The 12882-nt window shown below is 32.4% G+C and overlaps 1 protein-coding gene across 3 annotated transcripts in view; it reads left to right on the top strand.

Annotated features, from left to right (window-relative positions):
* The window catches only part of SLC30A9 (solute carrier family 30 member 9), a 72784-nt gene that overhangs the window by 36313 nt on the left and 23589 nt on the right, over positions 1 to 12882 (top strand). For 2 of the 3 annotated variants that reach the window (XM_007496510.3, XM_007496511.3), the window contains 4 exons: positions 68 to 107; positions 713 to 784; positions 1450 to 1557; positions 8324 to 8489. In XM_007496510.3, the coding sequence (XP_007496572.1) occupies positions 68 to 107; positions 713 to 784; positions 1450 to 1557; positions 8324 to 8489 (386 nt within the window). The remainder of the gene's footprint in view (positions 1 to 67; positions 108 to 712; positions 785 to 1449; positions 1558 to 8323; positions 8490 to 12882) is intronic. The other variant, XR_008912863.1, reaches the window with a different exon arrangement.

The following is a 12882-nucleotide window of genomic DNA, read 5'->3' on the forward strand; positions in this document are numbered from 1 at the left end:
TGCTAAATAGACTTATTATTGTTCACTGAAATATTCATGCTTTTCTTTAAAATTTTTTGTTTTCTAGGCTTACTGTATTTTAGCGGGATCATTGGTGTCTGAAGGAGGTATGCCCTCCCACAAAGTACATATTTTATTCTTGTTAGTATTACAGATTTATTATATTTTGGCAAGTTTTTTTCTCTTCAAATACCTAAGAATAGTTTTTTCCAAACTTAGCCTTTAGTTACTGTTTATTTAATATTAGTCTTCTTTGTGTGATGCTCCATAAATGGCCTATCCATGAATATAGAGCCCCTACAGGAAGTAAGAGATTTCATTATGTTACAATAATATTAGCAATCACAACAATTATAGCTAGCATTTATAGAGTGCCTAAGTCCCCATATCAATCCACATTAAGTAATACAGTGGATATTGAATATAAAAATATAAAGGACTGATTAGATTGAGATGGTTAACACAATTTGTTAATTAGGGAATAGTGTTGTAGTGTTATGATTTTAATTTTCCTTTGAAAGCTTCAACTATGCAGTAGTGTCTAGTTCTTTGCCATGCAGAATTCTATGTTCATTCAGTATGTGCTAGTCACAGTCTCCTGTTCCTTATTGGATCTTTGTGTGAAGTTGATTTCACTGAATTGTAAACTACTCTGCTGGTATTTGTAAAACACAAGAACAAGCACATTTTATATGAATGCTTTTCTTTTCAGCAACTCTCCTTGTTGCTGTAAATGAGCTTCGGCGGAGTGCTCAGGCTAAAGGATTGACATTTTACAAGTATGGTATGTTTCTTACAATCTAGATCAATTACTTCTTTATTATTAGCTTAAAATTATTTGAGTGATCAATAGATTCTTTACAGAAGTGTATATACTAATGTAGTCTAGTACCATCTATAAGTAAATAGCTTCTTGTTTAAACCTTTTTTTTTTTTTTGGTTCCAGGGAAGAAGAGTGATAAGGGCTAGGCAATGGGGGTTAAGTGACTTGCCCAGGGTCACACAGCTAGGAAGTGTCTGAGGTCAGATTTGAACCCAGGACCTCCCATCTTTGGGCCTGGCTCTTAATTCACTGAACCATCCAGCTGCTCCCTTGTTTAAACCTTTTAAGAGAAACATGTAATAAATTTCAACACAAATCTTTTGCTTTTTTCCATATTTTTGAATATTTTTGGAAATTTTTGGCTTTTTTGTTTATTTTGCTCTTTTGTATCCTTGTTGCCCTATGTAATAGATACTCAGTAATTTTTGTAGAATTATAATTGTATACACCAATATTTACATTTAACCTGAAAACATCTTATTGTCCAATATGGAGACTTTTTCATATTTATGTAAATTTGCTATGCCTCTCTTTGTATCTTGATTTTAGAATTTGTATTTAGAATGCTATATCCAGTTACAATTTCTGAAGGTTTCACTTTTTCCCCCTCATTTTGAAATAATAAGTAATGGAAAGTCGAGATCCCAGTACAAATGTGGTATTTTTGGAAGATTCTGCAGCAGTCTTAGGAGTGATGCTAGCAGCTACTTGTATGGGCCTAACTTCTTTAACAGGTAAGAAATTTCCTATTTAAATATGATTTGTTTGAACTATTTCATAATGCTTTTGAGTATATAAGACATTTTTAAGGACATAGAATGATCTTATTATGGGCTATACAAATATCTATTTATGGCAGGGATTTTTAGCGTAGAATGCATGAACTTATTCTTTCGTTATAAATCCTTACTTTCTGTCTTAGAATCATTACTAAATATCAGTTCCAGGGTAGAAGAGTGGTAAGGGCTAGGCAATTGGGGTTAAGTGACTTGCTCAGGGTAACACAACTGGGAAGTGTTGGAGGTCAGATTTGAACCCAAGTCCCCTTGATTCTAGGCCTGGCACTTTCTCTACTACCTAGCTGTTCTGAGACTTGTTTTGCAAAGGAAAATATTCCCCTATTTTATTTTATAATCTGGAGACATTCTAATTTGTTATTAAAATGTTCTTTATGCTGTTTTAAGCAAAATATTGTTAGTGATGGATATTTGCAAATACTATAATCTCTTATTTCATTCTTTAAATGTATAAAAAAATAAATATTTGTTTATAATGGGCACCTAGGTAGTGCACTGGATAAAACACTGGGCCTAGAGAGTTGGGAAGACCTGAATTTAAATCCAGTTGTGTTACCCTGGAGAAGTAACTTAATTTCTGTTTGCCTTGGTTTCTTTATCTGTAAAATAGGGATAATAATGGCACCAATCTTGTAGGGTTGTTGTGATGGTCAAATGAGATAATAACTGTAAAATGCTTAGACTGGCACATAGTAATCTATGTAAATATTAACTATTAATAATGATATATAACATACCAGAAAAGCACTATAGTTTGTAAAATGTGAGGAAAACATTAGTGATAAAAACTTGTTCCCTAAAATATACCCCTTTGCTAGTAAAATCACAGTTTTGTTTAAAATCCTTGGGAAATATGAAGAATTAATAAAGTACATGTGTTGTCTCTTCGTTAGACTGTGAGCCCCTTGAGAACAGGGACTCACTTTTTGCTTTTCTTTGTATTGCTAGTAGTTGGCATGGTGTCTGACATGCAGTAGACACCTAATAAAAACTTGTTGATTGATGGACTGATTGTATTTTATGTTGATGCACAATAATAATTAGGTGGAGTAATGGTAGGTAAAAAAGTAGAACATAAAAACAACAGTTGTGTAGCTTATTAGTGTGTAAAAACAATATGCTTCTACATTGTAATTGAATCATAGGAACTTAGAAATGGAAGGGACCTTTGAGAACTTAACAAAGATTGGAGAAGGGAAAATTGGAGCTGTTTTAGAGTTCAATGTCAATTGTGTGTGCTGCCTCCCCTTGGGTATTTACTCAAGTTAACATTTAAGATTATTTTAAATGTAGCTAATTAGATTATCAATTTCCTTTTTTAAAAATATGATACTTTAGGAACACATATGCAGACATTTTATTATATGCAGACATTTTATTATATTGCTATTAAGAATTCCCTTCAGTTTCGTACACCTGTTATTGTCCAGAAATATTATTCTTGGGTTTCCAAACCTAGATACTTCTGCCTTCATTTACATAGCGTGCTTAAATTGGATGTTTGAAGATAAAACGCACAGACATTCTTTTTTGTGTCAGTTTATTTTTATTAGGAAGTCAGACAACTACTGTTTGTGCTATTTTATTTAACTAAAATACCAATTATAAAATGAAAATAATATTTTAAGTGAGAATATTGACTACCTCACAATTAGGAAGCACCTTTTAACTTTTTGTTGCACTTTTAGAAATTATTGATAATTTAAAATATGTCCCTTCATATAATGTATTTACTAAAGAATATTACATAGTAAAGAACTACTGAGAGAATGAATACATTAGGATTTTAATGGAAATAGACCCCAAATCATTTCATTTATTCCCTTAACATTTAAAGTAATTATAGTGTGATCAGCTTCTTTAGTTCTCTTAAAATATCTGTATCTAAATGTGGCTGTTTCTAAATTTTTCTGTGACAGTATGTATCTTAAAACACTTTTAGGAGTACTACTGAAGCTGGTTCATCTAATTGCCTTTAGCATCTTGAGGATTTAGTTTTTGATCCAAATTTTCACTTAGCCACAGTTTTGAAAAAGCTTATAATTTGTCTATGATGAACAGAACTACTTTTAATAAAGATCTTTTCCACCTGACAACATAAATCTTTGCAGTCAAATATATAAGAATTTCTGTCCTAGTAGTATGATTATTTCACATGAATTACATTTTAAGATTAACAGGTGAAGATAAAAATAAATACAGTAACATTTTTCTGAAACTAATGATTAAAGGCATCCTTAAAAGCTTTTGCTACCTCATATTGGTGTGACTTATGTTAAGGTATAACCAATACAAGATAGGGTATGATAACTGCCATAGGAGGGATGGAAAAAGGCTTTGGGAATTGAAAGGGACGAAATGGTCACTTCTACATGGTGAGGATCATGAAAGACCTCACGGAGAATAGTGTCCTCTTACCTTGAAGGATGAGTAATATTTTCTGCTATAGGGTGGGGTGACCTAGGATAGTGGAATAACTGAACAAAGACACAGAGGTGAGAAAACAGAAAAATAAACAGTAAATAGTGATTGTTGCAGGTTTGCTAGAGTGCAAGATATAGACTAATGGGAGCTAAAAACTGGAAAATTAGGTTCACCCAAACAGTAGAGACACTCTGTAGTTTGGATTGAAGTAGGGAAAAATTAAAGGCTGTTTAATTAGAGGTAAAAGAGGATATTGTTATTGCATTAGGTTAGGCAGAAGACATTGAAGAAGGGATACCATTAGGAATGAGGGAGGAAAGGATGGAAGTGAGAGATATTTTAGAGCTAGAAGTAATAAGACTTAATGACTGGGGAAGTTAAAAAAGAGGACTAGGTTTTGGTGGGGACACTGGACAAATTGAACAAACTGAACAAAAGATGAAAAATTCAGTATTGTTTTTTGAGGACCATCCAAACAAAGATGTCCTCTAGGCAGTTGAAAGTGTAGGCCTAGAGATTTAGGACAGAGAATTTTGGAAGCCATCCTTATGGATATCATAGTGAATCTGTGAAAGTGAATAAAGTAATGGAGGAAGAGGATATAGAGAAGAGAAGAGGTCAGAGACAGAGCCTTCTTAAATGCTTATATTGAAGTGGAAAAGGGAAAGCAGGAAAGGATAAAGAGGAGTGGGGGAAAAAGGTGGAAGAGAACCACTAGAATTTAGAAAATGGCAGAAATAAAGAGGAAGTTCAGCATTGTAAAATTCTGAGTTACAAAAAGGATGAAGACTAATGACCATGTCATACATTTTATGTTTAGGGAGGTGGGTGATGACCCTTCAAAAAGTAGTTTCAGAGTGGTGACAGCAGAAGACAGATTATAAGAGTTTAAGATCGTAATAACATGGTAAATATACAGCTTTACTTCTTAGCGCATTTTTACTAAATTTTTGGACACTGAAAAATCAAAGATTATTAATTGGACAAATTGGGCTTTTCTTTCTCTTCTATCAAAAAGGTTAAAAAGCCTCTGACAAAATATAACACCCCTTCCTATTAAAAAGATTATATAGCCTCAGACACTTCTTAGCTGTGTGACCCTGGGCAAGTCACTTAACCCCCATTGCCTAGCCCTTATTACTCTTCTGCCTTAGAACCAATACATAGTATTGATTCTAAGATGGAAGGTAAGGGATTAAAAAAAAGGACACTAGAAAGCATAGGAATAAAAGATACCTTTCCTTAAAATAATAAGTAGCATTTCTTTATAGCCATTAGCAAATATCTGCAATGGAGATAAGTTAGAAGCCTTCCCAGTAAGATCAGGAGTGAAGCAAGGGTGCCCATTAACACCACTATTATTTAATATTGTACTAGAGACACTAGCTTTAGCAATAAGAGAAGAAAAAGAAATTTAAGGAATTAAAATAGGCAATAAGGAAATTAAACTATCACTCTTTGCAGATGATATGATGGTATACTTAAAAGAATCGTAGAAAATCAACTAAAAAACTAGTTAAAATAATTAATAGTTTTAGTAAAGTTGCAGGATACAAAATAAACTCACATAAACCATCAACATTTTTATATATTTCCAACAAAACTCAACATCAAGAGTTAGCTAGAGAAACTCCATTTAAAATCACTCTAAACAATATAAAATATTTGGGAATCTGTTTGTCAAGGTAAATGCAAGAATTATATGTACACAATTACAAAACACTTTTCACACAAATAAAATTATACCTAAACAATTGGAAAACATTAATTGTTCATGGGTAGGCAATAAATGACATCCTACCTAAATTACTTTATTCTGTGCTCAAATTACCAAAAAACTATTTTATAGAACTAGAAAAAATAATAACAAAATTCATGTACAAGACAAAAGGTCAAAGAATATCAAGGGAACTAAAGAAAAAAATGATGGCCTATCAGTATCTCTCCCCTCAACTCCTACATACCTCCATACAAACCTCCCATTATCCCCCGGTTTTTCCAATTCCTCCATTTCCTTTCCCAATAAATATTACATCAGATTTCAAACTGTACTGTAAAGCAGTGGTCATCAAAACAATCAGGTACAGGCTAATAAATAGAAGGGAGGATCGATGGAATAGACAAGGAGTAAGTTACCTCAGCAGTTTAGCGTTTGATAAACCCCAAGGTCCCAGCTTTGGGGATAAGGACTCACCATTTGACAAAAACTGCTGGGAAAATTGGAAAACAGTTATGGCAAAAATTTAAGTTTAGATCAATTTCTCACACCCTATACCAAATATGAAGATGGGATTACACAGATAAGGTCAAAATGGGTATATGATTTAAATATAAAGAGTGATACTATAAGTACATTAGGGGAACATAGAATAGTTTATTAGTTCTATGGAGAAGGGAAGAATTTATGAGATAGAGAACATTGCAAGATATAAAATGAATAATATTGATTATTTTTACATTAATGTTTTTGTATAAACAAAGCCAATGCAACCAAGATTAGGAGGCAAGCAATAAACTGGGGGGAAATTTTTTAACAAACTTCTCTCACCAAGTTCTCATTTCCCAAATTTATAAAGAACTACATCAATTGATAAGAATTCAAAGCATTCATCAATTGATAAAGGGTCAAAGAATATGAACGGACGGTTTTTCAGATGAAGAAATCAAAGCTATAATCATATGAAAATATGTTCCATATTCCTCCTCAGTAGAGAAATGCAAATTAAAACAACTCTGAGGTACCATCTTACACATAGCAGATAGGCTAATATGACAGCAAAGGAAAATAATAAACTTTGGAGGGGATGTGGCAAAATTGGGACATTAATGCTTTGCTGGTGGAATTGTGAATTGATTCAATCATTCTAGAGGACAATTTGAAATTATCCCCAAAGGGCTGTAAAAGAATGCATAGCTTTTGATCTAGCAATACCATTTCTAGGTCTGTATCTCAGAGAGCTAAAAAAAAAATGGGAAAGGACCTGTTTGTACAAAAATATTTATAGCTGTACTTTTTGTGATGGCAAAGAATTGTAAACTAAAGGGATGTGTACCTCATTTGGGTAATGACTGAACAAATTGTGGTATATGATGGTGATGGAATACTATTGTGCTATAAAGAATGATGAACAGGATGATTTCAGAAAGAACTCATAAGACCTACATGAACTGAGGCAGAGTGAAATAAGCAGAACCAGAACATTATACATAGTAACTGCAATATTGTGGAATGATCAAATGTGATAGACTTTGCTATTAATAGCAATACAGTGATCCAGGACAATTTTGAGGGACTCATGAAAAAGGATGCTATCACTCCTAGAGAAAGAACTTTTGGAATAGAAATGCAGATGAAAACATATGATTTATCACTTGTTTATTTGGGTTTGTGAGTTGGGGTTTTAGTTTTGTAAGATTATTCACTTACAAAAATATGGAAATATGTTTTGCGTGATAATACACGTATAGCCCAGATTGAATTACTTTTCATTTCTGGGAAAGGAGAGAGAAGGGAGGTTAAATTTATGAGTGAAAACTCTTACCTGTATAGAATAAGGTATAGTCCTAGTCACACAATTTGTTAAATTAGTTAAAACATAAAAATAGATTTATTGGTGCTTGCTTTGGTTATCTGGAGATTCCCTATAAATTCATTGATTGTAAAAATAGAGGAAGGAAAGTAGATATTTTTCTCAGACTTCTAGATTTTCTCATGATGTTTTTGTGAAACTGCAAAAGAAAAAATAACAAGTTTTCTGATAAGTATTTAAAGAAATTTTCATCCTCTAAGCATTGTTAATATTTATTTTATGTGTTTCATCTGAAAGCATTTTTGGCTCCCTCCCATGAAGAAAATAGGTGGTAGTTTATAACTCTTCTTTGCAAAATTCTTGAACTCCATTTACAATAAAACTGTAACACTTAGTGAATTTCATAAAAATAGTTTACTTAGGGAACCTGAAATGAGCTTCATATCACCCAATTTCCTACAGTAGCTATGCTATATTGAAAAGATTCAGACTTAGAGTCTTGGGTTCTGGCATTTACTAGGCAGACAACTTGGTGTCTTTGACCCTCACTTTCCTCATTTATAAAACAGGAGCACTAATTAGCATACCATCCCACGCATATAAGGGAAAAGTGATAAATTATAGAATTTAAAACACTCTATAAATTGTTTGGTCTTTTATTCACTGAACCTCATTGATATGGGGAGTTTTGTCTGACAATGTAAAGTGATAAAAATGAAATTTATTAACTTAAAATACATTTTATTTAGGCAATCCACTCTATGACAGCCTGGGTTCTTTAGGTGTGGGAACCTTATTGGGAATAATATCAACGATTCTCATCTACACAAACACAAACGCACTTTTAGGGCGATCAATCCAACCTGAACAAGTGCAACGGCTAACTGAACTATTGGAAAATGATCCATCAGTAAGGTAAGAATTTTTTTAATAGGAACAGCAAATTTTATATTTTGAGCAAAGTAAAAAATGGGAAAAATATTTTTATATTTTTGAAACATTAATGATTACTTTTTAAAGCAATTATAGTTTTTTAAAAACAAAATATATATTTGTAAACTCTGGTAATATTTTTTCCCCAAACACACACAAAAACAATTGTTATCATTTATTTTTTAACATGAGTTCCAAATTCCTTCCCTCCCCCACTTTTCTCCCTCCTTCATGAGATAGTAAGCACCATAATGCAGGTTATATATGTGTTAGCACACAAAACATATTTCCATATTTGTTATGTTGTAGAAGAAAACACATTAAAAAAAACAATGAAGAAAATAAAGTGAAAGATGGCATGATTTTATCTTCAGTCAGACTCTTATCAGTTCTTTCTCTGGAGGTGGATTGCATTTTTCATAATCATTACATTTTCAAGAGAGATTGTGGAAACTTACTACTTGGAACTTTTAATTTTTCTGAAATGATTTAGGCACAACCCTGTCTGAAACCATTGAATGTGCTAGATGATCTTGTAAGCCCTTTTAAGGATCCTCTTTTTTCCCTGGAGCTTTTAGGTGGCATGTTGATAGAAGCTAGGAAAGTAGCTGACTCTATTTAGCATTTTGACATTTTAAACAATTTAAATTTAAATTATGGTTCAAATATTTTAAAAAAACCAAACAGCTCCATAGAAGTCCTTTTACCATACCTCATTGTGATGGGCATGTCAGTGGAACATCAATTCTAGGAGATTCTATTGAGCTGAAAAGATTTCAGGTATTGTCCCAGAATAGGATGTTTTTGATAGCAAAGTACTGAAAGGCTTATCATCTAGTCATCTAGATTAGTCACTAAATGATGTATTCTTTTGGCACGGCAATCCATGAGACAATCAGGCAAAAGAAATGATCTTTAGTTTTGTGTGGCTCCCTGTGAATCTATAGTGATATTGGCAGGGTAGTGTGAATGGTACCAGAGAGTGATTAGAATCATGTAATAGCATTGGTTTTATTATTGATACATTAAATGCTTTTTGACTGTTAAGTAAGTTGATTTGTCCAGGTACCAGTTAGTTGGTATATCACCGGAAGAACCGATCTATATTAATATTTCCAAATGAAATCTGACAGCATAAAACAATTGCAGATAAATGAAAGATTGGCTTATGGGTTTTCTTTTGGAAACAAGAAGGTAGATTGGTTTTATCTCATGACCCTAAAGGCAATTAGTAGTCATATTTTCTGGAACATTTCATCATCTTGTCTTGCATTGCATACATTGAGTATAAAAAAATTTTTAATATGATGACAGCTTACTAAATAATTCATTGTTTGGAGGGACTGTGAGTTGGTCCAGCTGTTCATGAAAACATTTTGAAATTATGCAAAAAATGTTGCTAAATTGTTCATACTTTTTACACAGTGATCCTTCTACTGGTCATATAGTATTAGAAAGTCAGTGTCAGAAAGCAGCATACAAAATATAACATCTGTAGCAGTACTCTGTAGCAATAAAAAAGCAGAAAACATGCCTATTGATTGGAATTTGGCTAAGCAAAAACTCATGAATGTTAAGTGATTCAGAATGGAGAAAGTAGAGACTAGTATGGACTATGATGTAAATAACAACTAAAAGTAAGTGAACTCTGTTGAATTTAACAGACTTGGTCCTAGGGAGCTTATAAATGGACACACTTTCCTCTTCTCAGTAGAGAAGTGAGTATTTCCAATATGGAAAATGGTGTATACTATTAAATGGGATGCTGTGTTAATTTGCTTAAATGTTTTTCTCAGTTATAAGGAGGGATTTAGGTGGTAGAGGGTATGGAAAAATAACTGTTGTAAAAGCAAAAGGTGACAATTAAAATGAATTTTTTTGTTTTAAAAAGTTAATCCTAACATATGCACCAGCATGAACTACTGGAAAACTGAAAAATGTCTGGCAGAAATTAGGCTGAGATCAACATCTTATACTATATTCCACAATGAAATGGATATAATAATAAAATTTCATAGTAAGATGTAAAAATGGATATATATGATAGGATTAAATCTATGATATGATTAAAAAGATCATGCCGTAAAAAAATTGAGAAGCATATCATACATCTTTCATAGCTATAGATAAGGATAAATTCTTACTAAATGAAAGGTTAGAGGCAATTACAAAAGATAAAAGAGTTAATTTTGATTATATGAAATTAAGCATTTGCAAAAACAAATGAACACATCTGGGATAAAAAGGGAGGAAGTTTATTGGGGAAAAATTTTTATCATATATTTCTGACAAATATTTGATAATCAACTAAGATAAGTAAACAACTAACAAATATGTAAAACCAAAAGCTATTCCCCAGTGGATAAGTGATCAAAGGATAACAACAGTTCTCAAAAGAATTGAAAACCAATAGCTGAAAAAATGTTCCTTATTACTAATAAGAGAGCTACAAATTAAAACAGCCCTGGGGTTTCACCTAGCATGCAGCAAATAGGCAGAAATGACTAAACAGGAAAAATGACAATTACTGGAAAGGCTGTGTGAAAGTGAGCACACTAACTTCCTTTTGGTTTAGTTACTAAATGGTCCAACCATTCTAAGAAGCAAGAAGTCACTGAATGACCTTTCAGTCCTTTTGACTTGGTGATAATAACACAACACTTTTATCACAAAGAGATTTAAGAAAGAGAGGAAGGACTCAAATATACAAAATTATTTGTAGTAGTATTTTTGATGTAGAAAAAAAACCCTGAAAATTAAATGGGGCATCCATCATTTGGTGAATGACTGAACAGAATGTTATATGAATGTGATGGAATTATTATACCAAATGAAATGATGAAAGAGGTATATTCCAAGAAACCTTAGAATGCTTATTTGAATTTATACAATGGGAAGTAAATAATACTGAAAAGAATTTATATGATAACATTGTAAAGTAAAACAACCTTGAAAGCCTCAAGAACCTTAATCAATGCAATGACAATTCAGAACTTCAGAAGACAAATGATAAATCATACTTCCTACCTCTTAACAGAAGTGATGGACTATACTGAGACATTTTCTGTCACTGCCATTGTGTAAATCTGCCTTGCTTGACTACTTCATTGTTATTATTAATGCCATCATTATTATTATTTTGGGGAGAAAACTAGGAGAGAAGTAATAATGGACCAAAAAGAAAAAAAATTGAAAAGTACACAGATGAGAACAGTAGAAAGTTCAGAAAAAAAGAAGCACACAAGCAGATAGTATTGGACAATAAAATAAATGTATCAGGTTAAATGTATTATACACTTAAAAAACCTAAACTGTGCCTAAGTGAGATATTGACAGTTTTATATGCAGTTTTTTTCTGTTATTTATATATGAAAATGGTCACATTTGTTGGTGTCTTTCAAGTTCATAATAAAAATATTTTTAAACATCTTTCAGAAGAAGTGATGATAGAGGGATCTGAAGAGCTGTTGAGAATATGATCTTTTCATTGAAATTCAACAGTATATTTGTTATGTTTTTAAAACATTCCTGTAGTGGTATAGTTATATGTTCTGGAGGTCTGGCTTTTATACTAATCTTAAACATTCTTAGTTTTAACTCTTTACAATTTAATTAAATTCAGTAATCATTAAGCACCTTCTGTGTGTCAGCTGCTGTGCTAAATAGTGGGATGCAAATAAAAAAATAGTTCTTGTCCTCAAGGAGATCATCAATCCAGTAGGGAAAGATAATACACTAAAGGACACTGCAATGGAACCATGATGCTTTGTGGAGTCAAAACCAAGCAGAGCTGTGGTTGGAACATGGAGAATTCAGAAAGTTCTGAAAATTCTGTGCCCTCAGTTGTTTGGAGAGAGTTTATTGTTCTATGCTCCATTCAGAGGGGGAGAAGCAACTCTTTAAGGAGTTGAGAAGAGTATTAAAGAGTAACAAAAATGGAATCAATCAGTAAGATGATGAGATTTCAGATATCAGTTTATCCTAGATGAAGCCTATTTTTCCCTTTAGACAAAACCAAGTAGAGCAGCTGATGGAAAATGGAGAGTTACCTAGAGGTATAATAGATAAACAGATTCCAAAGGAAGTTATAAAGTTAAAAATCCTAAAAGGTGAAGTTAATTTTAGAGGAAGTAAAGCACCTCATTTGGCGATCACAAATTACTTCGCTTATATTTTGAGCTCTTGTCCAGTTTTGAAGTAAATGCAATCACTTAGATGGATTGAGAGTGGTTTGTAGATGGGAGATGTAGTGTTAAATTCTATATTAGACTTGGTGACTTAATCAAAATGAAAAATCTATGATGGTTCCTTCAGGAAATCTAAATAATCACCACATAAAATGTTGAGAGGTTATCTTTGTAATGGTGTAGTGAGA

This window comes from Monodelphis domestica, chromosome 6, assembly GCF_027887165.1.
Source record: "Monodelphis domestica isolate mMonDom1 chromosome 6, mMonDom1.pri, whole genome shotgun sequence".
Lineage (NCBI taxonomy): Eukaryota > Metazoa > Chordata > Mammalia > Didelphimorphia > Didelphidae > Monodelphis > Monodelphis domestica.